General features: G+C 38.0%; 1 protein-coding gene across 6 annotated transcripts in view; it reads left to right on the top strand.

Moving 5' to 3' along the window:
* The window catches only part of wdfy3 (WD repeat and FYVE domain containing 3), a 206,293-nt gene that overhangs the window by 112,449 nt on the left and 80,475 nt on the right, over window positions 1-13,369 (top strand). For all 6 annotated transcript variants that reach the window (XM_012955308.3, XM_012955305.3, XM_004911065.4 and 3 more), the window contains 7 exons: window positions 54-235; window positions 2,154-2,385; window positions 5,399-5,559; window positions 8,390-8,501; window positions 9,721-9,911; window positions 12,004-12,156; window positions 12,660-12,733. In XM_012955308.3, coding sequence (XP_012810762.1) covers window positions 54-235; window positions 2,154-2,385; window positions 5,399-5,559; window positions 8,390-8,501; window positions 9,721-9,911; window positions 12,004-12,156; window positions 12,660-12,733 — 1,105 coding nt within the window. The remainder of the gene's footprint in view (window positions 1-53; window positions 236-2,153; window positions 2,386-5,398; window positions 5,560-8,389; window positions 8,502-9,720; window positions 9,912-12,003; window positions 12,157-12,659; window positions 12,734-13,369) is intronic.

The raw sequence follows: 13,369 nt of genomic DNA, 5'->3' as shown, positions 1-13,369 counted from the left end.
GGACAATGCTCCTAATTCAAGAATTTTGAGCTTGCCTACTGCTTCCTTTACAGTGGATGACTTTAGCGAAGAAGCATCCTTCTATGAAATCCTACCGTGCTGTGCTCGCTTCCGCTGCAGTGATCTGATAATGGAAGGCCAGTGGCATCACCTGGTACTGGTAATGAGTAAAGGCATGCTGAAGAACAGCACAGCAGCACTCTATATAGATGGTCAACTTGTCAGCACAGTAAAGGTGAGACAACCTGCAGCAAGTTTCGACCTCTATTGCTAGCAACATATGATTTGCACTTTCATTGCTGTATTTTTGAGTAAAATTCCGTCCTTCCTAAGGGCAAGGAACATCCACCATTTCTTCTTGCACAGAGATGGAAATACCGAAGTCTAAGGATAATTGAGTTAACTTTTATGCATATACATTCTTTAAATAAATAAATATGACATCCATGTTTCATAAATGTCTGTTGTAGAAGTATGTATTCCTTGAATATAAATATTCTACTACTTGTTACAGGCTCTTCCACCATCCCAAAAAGTGATAATAGGGCAAAAATAAAATTTCACCCTGGGTAGTTCCATACTTCCTAGTAATGCTGTATTTTGTGTTCTGAACTTAAAGGACTTACAAAGTGCAAGCTCTCTTATCATGTGCTTTATTTCTCTGTATACTATTTTAGATGACCTGGTGACTTTTGGTGCATCAAGATGTTTACGTCACACCAATTTTCCTGGCTCCATTGTTTTATGTTTATTTACATCCGACATTCTATTTGGTTCTAAAATAAAGGCTTCTGCCTAGCAAAGTGTCCTTCATTAGTCTGCAGAATACCCAGACCCTGTGTTCTGTAAACATGAACAATATATGCCTACAAAATTTCTAGATTTCTAGGAAAGGGCTATGAATCTATCCCCTCTTGTCCTGTAAAATGTTTTAGGTTGCACTCCGGTGAGTGCTGTCATATTTGAGGAGAATGAGAGCACTCACAGGAGTTTTCATGCAATGAAGCAAAACAAGTTAAATATGTGAAGTTTTCAACTTTAATGCATCCGACGTTTCAGTTCCTGACTGGAACTTTCATCAGGGATAACAACAATGAATAGGCGCAGGGCAGTTTAAACAGCAAATTTGATGTTGCTAGGCAACCACTGTGTATACAAGTTGTGTCAAAGTGAACAAAAATAACACAAAAGAGAACAAAAGTAACATTTACATACATTATATGAACACAAAGAGAGACATAAACAAAACATTAGGAGACACAGACAGCATGCTTATATGACAGGACCACCTCATCCGGAACCCCGTCCTTCTAGGTAGAACATAGTGTATTTCCTTACCTATATACCGAGTCCTAAGAATGGCGTTAGTGTAGGTAGCCCTTTGCATGTAGTGACTGGCCAGGGGAGACTTCAGACACTGCAGTGATGAGCAGGTACCCGGCCCTCTGGATGATCTCCCCACAGTATGCGCACAGCACCCCTGCATTTCAATTGTGGGCATTTAAGTGAGCAGCCACGGCCGTACCCGAGGTCATTGGGGGGCAGGTATAGCAATCGCATGTCCTGAGCTGTGATAGGCAGACGAGCATCGCTCAAACTGTACCAATTGTATAACGTTAGTTAGGAATTTGGGGGGTATGGCAGAAGTGCCTTCTACACTTTCTCATGTGGGACATCTTGCCGCTCTTGTCACTCTGCAGTAGGTGCTACCGTAAACTCCCGTGTTATCCCTGATGAAAGTTCCAGTCAGGAGCTGAAACGTCGGATGCATGAAAGCTGAAAACTTTCACACATTTAACTTGTTTTGCTTCATCGCGTGAAAACTCCTGTGAGTGCTGTCATTATCCTCGAATGTCTAGTAATCCTTTGTACTGGCACCCAGGTATTATCCCAATGGTGTTGTGCTGCAGGTTTGTCAAACACAAGTGAACATGCCAGTAGGGTTAGTTTTAGTTTGTTTTTTTTTAGACTTTATAAAAGGTAAAAGGGCTTATCCGAAGAGCACAGGGTGCAGAAGGGGCGCAAGGGGCATATTCTATGCACTTTTCTTATGTTCATGTTCTGTATTATGAGAGGCCATAGCAATTCTTTATTTTTGCTTACAAACTACTTTATTACAAATGGTAACTGGATGTTTTCTGTATTTTTTGCAGCTTCATTATGTGCACAGTACCCCTGGAGGGTCTGGTTCAACAAACCCACCAGTGGTGAGTACGGTTTATGCATACATTGGCACTCCACCAGCACAGCGCCAGCTGTCCTGCCTGGTGTGGCGTCTGGGACCAACTCACTTTTTGGAGGAAGTCTTAACTGCTGCTAATGTTGGTATCATATATGAACTTGGACCAAATTATGTGGGAAGCTTTCAAGCAGTGTGTACACCATGTAAGTGTGAATATGCTCAAACTTAAATTTAATCATACACTTTAATTGTCTTATAAAATGGTGTTTTATTCTTGTATTTGTAAATGCTGTCTTATTATTTATGTTTGTTTAAACAAATGTTCCTTCCGATTAAGATTATTTCATAGTTACATAGGGTTGAAAAAAAGACCTGAGTCCATCAAGTTCAACCCATCCAAGTAAACCCAGCACACACAACCCACACCTACCAATCTATACACTCACATACATAAACTATTTATACAACCACTAATACTAACTGTAGATATTAGTATCACAATAGCCTTGGATATTCTGATTGTTCAAGAACTCATCCAGGCCCCTCTTAAAGGCATTAACAGAATTTGCCATTACCACATCTCTAGGAAGGGCATTCCACAAACTCACTGCCCTCACCGTGAAAAACCACCTACGCTGCTTCAAATGGAAGCTCCGTTCCTCTAATCTAAAGGGGTGACCTCTGGTGCGTTGATTGTTTTTATGGGAAAAAAGAACACCCCCCATCTGCCTATAATCTTCTCTAATGTACTTAGAGTAATCGTGTCCCCTCACAAGCGCCTCTTTTCCAGAGAGAACAACCCCAACCTCGACAGTCTAACCTCATAGTTTAAATCTTCCATCCCCTTAACCAGTTTAGTTGCACGTCTCTGCACTCTCTCCAGCTCATTAATATCCTTTTTAAGGACTGGAGCCCAAAACTGCATTGCATACTCAAGGTGAGGCCTTACCAAGGACCTATAAAGGGGCAAAATTATGTTCTCATCCCTTGAGTCAATGCCCTTTTTTATTCAAGACAGCACTTTATTTGCTTTTAGTAGCTACATAATGACACTGCCTGGAATTAGACAACTTGTTATTTACAAAAACCCCTAGATCCTTCTCCATTAAGGATACCCCCTACAAACTACCATTCAGTAGATAGTTCGCGTTTATATTATTTCTACCAAAATGCATAACTTTGCACTTATCAACATTGAACCTCATTTTCCAGTTTGCTGCCCAGTTTTCCAATTTTTTAAGATAAAACAGCAGCAGCAGCAGCAGCAGCAGCATCATACAAAAAGTCCCAGTCCAAATGCACAAGTCCCAGTCCAAATGTACAAGTCTGAAGATGATACCACATTGGTCAGTCTTATCCATGTAGATTACAGATCATCCAATAGAGAGTTATTGACTAAACTAATAATATGAGATTGGGAAGATAACAACCTGCTTCTAAATTCAGATAAAACTTGAGAACTAATTGTTGATTTTAGACTCTCCAACAACAACAAAGTGCATCAAATTAAAAGTTGCAGGTACTGGCAAGATGGCAGATATCTAGCATCACCAAAGACCTTAGCTGCAATGATTTTAGGAAACCAAATACTTGCTGCACAGAATAATCAAAATCACTAGAAGATATTAGTCAAGAACCTTACCCGACTGGACACTATAGAAGTGTCTCATTGCAAAAATAATCAATCTGTCACCAGCAACAAATTCCATTCTGCTCATCATCCTTTCAAGAGGAGGGAATTTGAGTTTAGTTGGATGTTTGAAAGCTTCTTGACAAGGAACATATTCATTGCTTCACCCCCCCAACCCCAACCCCAACTCATTGCAAATCTGCAGTGCAATTTGTTGAAAGTCATATAACTAATTTAAGAAAAAGGTCATATGTTGCATGGAAGGAAACTGGACCACTGGGTTATTTTGTCAAATAAGCAGTGTTAAGATGTGATCTTTGTATTAAAAATACCAAAATAGATTTTAATACATTTCCTTTGGCATTTAATAGAGGCATTTAAAATAGGCAACCTGCTAAGCAACTATAAAATTGCTGAGCCAGTTTATTATAGAAACTTGGGGAAATTAAGCAAAATTAATATGTAATATCTATTTATTTTTTAGGTTAGAATGTAATAGGAGTATTAAAATGAATACAAATCTTCAAAAAATACATACTACAATTAAAATGTTCATATTTGTAATTGTAAATTTCCATAGCAAACAAAAATAATGTATTTTTGTTTAAGAAACACTGCACACTGGTGCAGATTTCAAATATATTCAATTTTTTTCTATTGGCAGATAAGGTAATGCAGATCTGATGATGCTTTTATTTTTACCATTAAAATAACAAAGCCTGCAGTAGATTTTCTGCCCTGCCTTTTCTGTAAAATCCAGCAAAACTGTGAAGCTGAGTAAAATATTGTGTAAACATACACAAGACTAGTATACTTGAGTAGAAACCTGGGTAAAAGATTGTGGAAGATACGTACATTCTGGTTATCTAGACTTGTGGATCTTTCTTCGCATAATGACGCGCATGGCCATCTGCAACCCTGTGTATAGGCAGTTCAAGAATGACATTAACCTGCCATTGTGAATGCTGGACAAAGCATGAAGGGGATGTGTTCTTATTAAAGGAAAAGGAAAAGTTAAAACTAAGTAAGCTTTATCAGAAAGGTAAATGTAAATACAGCCATAAGCACTTACAGTAATTCTGCAATAAATCCTCTATCAAAAGAAACTGGATTTCTTGTCTCTCTTTGTAAACATGATGTTCCAGTGTTTGACTTCCTCTCTCAGAAACATCCTTAATTCCCGTGGCCAAGTTTGCTTAGTTCTCTTCTCTCTCCTGCTCCCCCTCCCACAAGAATGCTAAGAACTCCCTCCCCCTCACTTAGGAACATATGATGTGAGCTATAGCTAGACTGCAGGCAGGAAGCTACTTAAAATGGCAGCTGCTATCTTGAGAAAATGAAGAGAAAGCTTCTAAAGCTGTTTACTCAGGTATGGTAATGGTTTCTGCAGAATAAATATATTGTTCTAGGTTGCACTAATGCGGCAAATCTATAAAATGCCAAAATGATTTCTCCTTTAAACAGATTTTTTTTTTTTTTGCCAAATTTCACAAATCATTTTGGCAAGAAATTAAATACAGACTTTTATAAACATGACTGTAAGAGCTGTAGCCCATGAATGTTTTATATTATTTATTCATTTTAAGGTAAAGACTCAAAATCTGAAACAGGCAGTCTATCCCTGGTGTCACTTGTGCCAGAAGAGAAGGTTTCCTTTGGACTCTATGCACTTTCAGTTTCTTCACTCACTGTTGCACGGATTCGAAAAGTTTACAACAAACTGGATAGTAAAGCCATTGCAAAGCAGGTATGTTGGATGTTGATAGGGCTAAAATATACATACAAATCTTTTTATCTGTCCAGTCACCCTCAATTCTAAACCTGCCAAGTCAACATTTCGCTCTTCCCACACACACAAATTCTAGTCATAAGGCTAAAAGGTGACTTATCAAGCTGAAACTAGAGCTTCTAAGACAGTAAGATAGTTTCAATATTCATGCATAACTACAAAGAATTTCTTGTCTTAATTTTGCGTAGTCTTGATCATAAATATTTTAATGTTTTATGATTGCGTATTTATTAAAGATTGGTTCCCTTTATCTCCTACATAAGCGTGATTCCAGTTCTCTTGCCAAAAATTACTTGTCAAATTTTTACTTGTATTACCAGATTTCCTATTTAACTTACTATATGGCCATCTGTAAAATAGTTCTTTGGAAAACATGTATGTATGTATATCTTTATTTATAAAGCGATACTTATGTACGCAGCGCTGTACAGTAGAATACATTAATACAAACAGGGGGTTAAAGATAATGGATAAATACACCAATAAATACAAATAAATACAAGGTACAGTTGCAATAAGAGTCAGAAACACAAGATGAAGGAGGTCCCTGCCCCGTAGAGCTTACAATCTATATGAGGTATAATTATATAGTAAGGTATCATAACTTACTATATGGTCATCTGAATTTAAAGGACCATTATTATAAGTAACTTTGGACTACTGTTTGCCTCAGAACATTGTGCATGCTTGGGCTTGGTGCCACAATAAACAGTCACTTTAGGTCATTAAGCCGCAATAAACCAGTCACATTTCAGGTTTTTTTTTGCCTTTTTTGAAGCTGCCTAATGTATCTGGCAGTACAACCAATTAAGGGAGAGCATTTTACAACTTCACAGTATTCACAGTAAAAAAAATAAACTTTCTGCAAATGATAAACCTCCTTTCTAAAAGGAATGTCCTTGTCAGGTGGAAGGATCTACCATTGCATAAAGCAACAGTGTTTTCTTGACTCTTTTAAATACTAGCAGGGAAGGGTCATGTGCCAACAGATTAAGAGAAGGATAAGGAGATCAGACAAGATGAAATATGTGACTGATCTTAATCAAAGAGCATAGATTTAGGTTATGTTAATTGAGTTATGCCTTTTATGGAATAAATTCACACGCTACCTTATTTTGCTGTATGTTGCTGTAAGCTGCCAGTCTCATGCTACAATAGCTGTAGTGTAGTTTGTAAATTTGGGATAATAAATAAAATTAAGATTTTCGAGTGTCAGGTTATAAAAGTAAGTAAAAGTAAAGTGCACCATAGCTTAACAATTTTATTTTTGTGTGTCCATACCTCTAGGCTGAGGTGGTGTACAGGTTTAAAATAAAACCCTGTTGTAAAAGAGGACTATAGTATTCCTCAAACAGAAGCCTCTTTGCTGCAGTCATGACAAAAACTGTTTTTATTATTAAACCATTAAAAACTTATAAGAGAATGCCTCACTTTAACATATAATATACCGTATCAAATACATCCCAAGATAACTGGCCAACTATAGCATGCATTACCTGAATTTCAATTACTGCACCTAATATGGTTAGAGTCCCATCAGTACTATACTTGCCCACAGTTCTTTAAAGGTGCGATTGCAGCTCAGTATGTTTAAATAGTGGCCAGCTGATATGTTGGCATTAATGCTTTAGGCAATATACAGCAAATATGTGACCTCAGTCATTCGACCCCATTCAAGTCTTTAAAATATATGATTTAGAAAGGCTCATGCAACCCCTGCTCTAAAATAAATGGGTTTTACAAGAGTCCTGTGGCAAATTAAGGCTGTGCTTGCCTCAGTGTTTCTTTATATGAATACACAACTCTTTGTTATATACCAATATGTAACACCAGGTGTGTATTACCATTATACCTATATATATTAGTTTATTATTTATTTAATTAGGTTATTATTTAGTATTTGTTTTGACGTATGCAAATTGACCTGTTGTCTAAGACAGCGTTTTTCAACCACTGTTCCGCGGCACACTAGTGTGCCGCGAGATGTTGCCTGGTGTGCCGTAGGCAGGGCACCAATGTACTAGGGGGGCACTGCTCTTGGCACCAATGTACTAGGGGGGGCACTGCTGCTGGGCACCAATGTACTAGGGGGGCACTGCTGCTGGGCACAGAGTTAAATTTTTTAACATTTTCTAATGGTGGTGTGCCTCGTGATTTTTTTCATGAAACAAGTGTGCCTTTGCCCAAAGAAGGTTGAAAAACACTGGTCTAAGAGATGCAGCTTTGTAGCATGGTGGTTTGCACAGCAATGAATGGAGATATTTCCATAAATAAGCTTTGAAAGCTGCATTCGATAATGTTACTGAACATTTTTTAGAAAACATTATATAAATTTAAAAAAGTTGAAATATGCAATTACAGGTATGGGACCTAATTTAAATACCGAAACCCAATAGGCTTGTTTTGCCTCCAATAAGGATTAATTATACCTTAGTTGGGATCAAGTACAAGGTACTGTTTTACTATTACAGAGAAAAAGGAAATCATCTTAAAAAATTTGAATTATTTGCTTATGATGGAGTCTATGGGAGATGGCCTTTCCAAAATTCTGAACTTTCGGATAAGGAATCCCATACCTGTAATATTTTATCATAAAAAAAATGTATATTTGGATGCTGCCATTTAACTGCCTGCTGGGGCCATTCATACAAGCACTATGAATTATTTTCAAGCAGTGGTCTAAAAAGCTTTCCTAATAGACTAGCAAAATTATAGTTTTTATTATTTGTTTCCGGAGCCCTGTGCTTATGATCTGTTCAGGCAAAATTTAAATAATTGTGTTACTCAGCTGGCCATATCGTCCCATGAGAATGCTACTCCAGTGAAGCTTCTGCACAACTCAGCTGGACATTTGAATGGACCTGCTCGAACAATAGGGGCTGCACTAATCGGCTATTTGGGTAAGTTAGAGTGTGTCAAGTACAGTGCATTAACTACTTTACTACCACAGATTGTAAAATCTATGGTCTGACTGTGATGTATTGAAAACTTTATGATCTGTAGTATTTTCAGATCAGGGAACCAGAGTGTTGAATTTTAAAGCTACACCTTTGCTCCCTCATCTTTACAACACCTGTAGAAGATGGTGAAGATGTCACCAGTAGCTCCCCTTCTTCTTTTGTGCTGATTCACTGCACATGCTCTGTGCTGCTTAGTTAGGGGACTTAGGGGCCAACTCACAGTATCCTGTATAAACAAAATATAAATGTCAAAAATATAAGGTTGACTAGTAATTAATACAGGTTATTACTACACGGCAGCTCAGAAACCAGTGCAATTAGAATCCGATTTTAATAATCAGCCCTGTAGCATGCAACAACCACTAAGCTTAGCTTCTCAGCAGTTGCCCAAAGCACACTGAGCATGTGAGTGTCGCAGGCACTTTTCATGATGGGGAGCTCCTGTGACAAGTTTGAAGTCCTAGATCATTGTTGCTAGTTAGATGGTGAAACTTTATGCTTCCGCAGTTAGTACACTATATAAAATATGGCTTTTTTAGCCATATTCATTTTGGTTTTGATTCGCTGTGATAAGAGTAAAATGGAAAAAACATTAATAATACTGCTTATATACATATTAGTAAATTCCCTAATAATGAACCAATCCTGTTTGTCTCAGTTTTGAAAAAGATGATACTCCACTCGCGTCACAATCTGTCTTACATATATCTGTTAACAAGTTTGAAGTGTATGGTCCTTGATCACCATACCCTTCATCCAGAGCAGGTAATCATGATAAATTTTTGTTCTAATGAGAGTGCCAAGCTCGCTGATCAGTTTAATCTACTAGTTATTAAAAAGAGCTGCTTAAGCGCTTCATACAAAGTGCAGCATCAGGAGGGCACTTGGTGAAAGGGGAGATGTGTGCCTCCACCTGCCCACCTTTTTTCAAACTGAGTCCTGCTTAGCGCAGGCAACCCTCGAATCAAGGCTCAGTCCACAGGTCTCTGCACACCAAAATGTAGCACAAAGGAATACAGCCTTTCGCACAATTTAAAGTCTTTGCATGCTGCCAGGGTTATTGAATGGCCTATGGAATGGTTTGTATACATAGTCATGCTATTTTACACTCTGCTAATATACATTTTCTTGGTTGTTACATCTGTTGTTTTTCATTCAGGTGTACGAACATTTGTCCCAAAGCCAGTGGCCACCACATTACAGTACATAGGTGGTGCTGCTGCTATACTCGGCTTAGTGGCTATGGCTTCTGATGTAGAAGGACTGTATGCAGCTGTCAAGGCACTTGTTTGTGTGGTGAAGAGCAACCCACTGGCCAGCAAAGAGATGGAAAGGATTAAAGGTTATCAGGTAAAAAAAACCAAATGTATATTTAAGCAGTAGAATTTTTAATGAATCCGATAAAAGTGACTTTGATTTAGTTGGCCAGCTTGAAGTTTATTGCAATATATGGACAAACAATCCCTGTTATACATAAAGGGGGAGGGCATTTCTTGGTAGCTTAATGCACAGAATGCCTTAATGTCCTATATATATTAATAATGGGTGAGTGCAGAGGACCCTTTGGTGTTGCTGCTATTAGGTAAAAGCCATAATTTAATTTTCTGTAGAAATCAATTTATATATATATATATATATATATATATATATATATATATATATATATATATATATATATATATATATATATATATATAAATTGATTTCTACAGAAAATTAAATTATGGCTTTTACCTAATAGCAGCAACAGAGGACCTTTTGGTGTTGCTGCTATTAGGTAAAAGCCATAATTTAATTTTCTGTAGAAATCAATTTATATATATATATATATATAAAGTAATATTACAAAATCTAAAGTATTGTTAAAATACTGTGAGTTTGTGCCAGCATGGTTTTATGCAGACTAGTGCCAGACTAATGTAATTGCTTTGTATGAAGACGTGAGCAGGAACCTTGACCCTGGTATGGCAGTGGATGTTATCTACTTGGACTTTGTTAAAGCATTTGATACAGTATGGCACAGAAATGTAATGATAAAATATGAGGAATATTGGCCAAGAACATAATATTTGTATAGAGAACTGGCTAAAGGATAGATTACATTTAGTGGTTGTAAATGGAATACCTTTTATCCAGAAACCTCTTTATTACAGAAAGACCTTCTCCCATAGACTGTTTTTATCAGCTAATTTAGATTTTTAAAAATGATCTCTATAATAATAATAAGTAACTTGTACTTGATCCTAATTAAGATATAATTAATCTTTTTTGTAGGTATAACAATCCTATTGGGTTTAATTATTGTTTAAATGATTTTCAGTAGACTTAAGGTATGGAGATCCATATTACAAAAAGATCCATTATCCAGAAAATCGCAAGTCCCGAGCATTCTGCATATAACAGGTCCCATACCTGTATCTATAGTTTATAGAAATGAATGTATTAGATAGGTTGGTAAGAGTGTGTGTGTATATATGTGCACTGGGGTTCAGTAGGAGGAATGGGATTTAGTCTTTTTTTTAACCCAACTTAAAGGCCCCCATACACGGCCGACTATAGCTACCGATATCGGTCCCTTGGACCGATTAGGCAGCTAATCGGCCCGTGTATGGGCAGAACAGAGCGGCCTGGCCGACCGATATCTGGCCTGAAATTGGCCAGATCTCGATCGGCCAGGTTAGAAAATCCAGTCGGATCGGGGACCGCAACGGCTCGTTGATGCGGTCGCCGAACCGACTGCCCCATAACCTCAAATGTAATCCGATCGTTTGCTGCACCTATTGTCCCAGGGAAACTACTGACCAGGCTGTAGCTCCAGGGTTCCCATCACACTTGTAGGAGCAGAACACTCGCTAACAAATCCAGCGCAGATGTCACACCCCAAACACCGGAAATTACCCTAGAAGGACTTCCCCGCAATTGCATCCTATTTGCAAAAAAATGTTGCAGGGTTGCGGTAGATGAAGCACAATTGCGCCAAGAACATTAACCCCATTGTGACCACAATGACACTTGATTTTTGGAAAGAAAGTTGCATTGTGGGAAAGAAATGTTGAAATTGCACAATGATCACTGCACTTGCCCTGTAATATCTCCATAAATTATAGAAGGGAGTGTTTTATCCACTGTATATGCATGTTAGGAGATCAGCTTATAAAGTAAAGGGACGGAGAGCTACAGTACGTATGATAAAGTGTGTTACCTTGCCTCACATTCTGATCCTGCTTCTTATTTGTCTGCCTGCTTCTAAGGCCTACACTTTCTGGTCACAATTACTGCTATAGCCATCAACCCAAAATCAGTTTTCGGTACCAGATTTGCATGCCTGAAGGTGATTTCCATCGCTGTTGTCTGCCAGGGCAGAACTAGGGGTAGGTGAGCCACCCCTTTAAGTTAAAATTACCTCTTTAATCTAAAATTATTTACATTTACTTTGTGTTAGTTGTTAGCAATGCTATTTAAGAAGAAGCGGGGCCTTCTGAACAGCCATATTCTGCATCTGACCTTTTCCTTGGTGGGAACAGTTGATAGTGGCCACGAGACTTCAATTATTCCTAACTCAACAGCTTTCCAGGATCTACTTTGTGACTTTGAGGTATGTAGTGTCTGATCTGAGCAGAATGTGAGAACAATACTATAACCAGTAACAATGCACATTATAAATCATGCATCATCTAACCCAAGGGTCGGAGTGGGGTTTGCAAGGCCCACTGCCAGGCCTGCATGTGCACCTTATACTTACTTTTGCCCCGATCCGAGGGAGAAGGGGAACAGAGGAGTGAAAGGGCAGGTGGGGATGGGGATATGGGTCGGCAGGGCCACCTTGGTTTTTTCTCGGTGTCCTGCTGGCGCAGTCTGACCCTGATCGTCCCTGTAAACCTGTGTTTCGTGATATACACTGTAGTAGGTAAAATTCATTGAGTTCATGAGGACATGTCATATTTACCACTGTAGACAATCGCAAGTAGACCTTTACAGTAACTGTCCACAACTGTTTTCATAGGCAAATGCATACAAATTTACACCTGAATGGAATGGGGATATGCAATATGGCAGGCTCTAAACTGAGTGCATATTATTTTCTATTATGTGTCTTAGGTCTGGCTACATGCTCCGTATGAACTCCATCTTTCACTATTTGAGCATTTCATTGAACTTCTAACAGAATCAAGGTAGGACTGTTCATCTGACAATGTTACAATGACTGTAAATATTTGGGACCAATAAATTATGCATATATAAAAACAGTGTGATTGGTCATAAATAATATATATTGTAAATCTTTGACTTATTACACAGGCAATAAGTCAACTGAGGAATTGTGTACAGTGTATAGTTACATTACAGTATACTGTATGTGTGTGTGTCTGTTTATAGGTTTGTTTACATCTGTTTATAAATATATTAACAAGCTGTAGAAACTTGTAAAATGTGTCTACATCTGTGTACAATTATATTAACAAGAACCTTAAGTAACTTGTAAAATATATCTTTATAAAGAGCTTTAAGTGATGCCACTTGTTTGTCAATTTAAAACTTGCATATACTAATGCACCTCATACTGTAAAATATGAGCATGTTAAAGGACATGTAAAGCCTACATTTGCCTACAATGTATATCAGTTGGGCACGTCTCCCTTACCCAAATGGCATTATTTGTACTGCATATATCCCCCCCGTTTGCTATCAACATCGCATTTTCCTAAAGCAAATAGTAGCTTTCACCCGGTGGCCATTTTTCCTCTGATAAATAATCAGTTACATTTAAATCTGCAAACAGCATACACACACAGACTCTTATTCAGTAT

The sequence above is a fragment of the Xenopus tropicalis genome, chromosome 1 (assembly GCF_000004195.4).
Source record: "Xenopus tropicalis strain Nigerian chromosome 1, UCB_Xtro_10.0, whole genome shotgun sequence".
Lineage (NCBI taxonomy): Eukaryota > Metazoa > Chordata > Amphibia > Anura > Pipidae > Xenopus > Xenopus tropicalis.
Note: the sequence above shows the minus strand (reverse complement) of the source record. Positions and strands in the feature narration are given on the sequence as shown.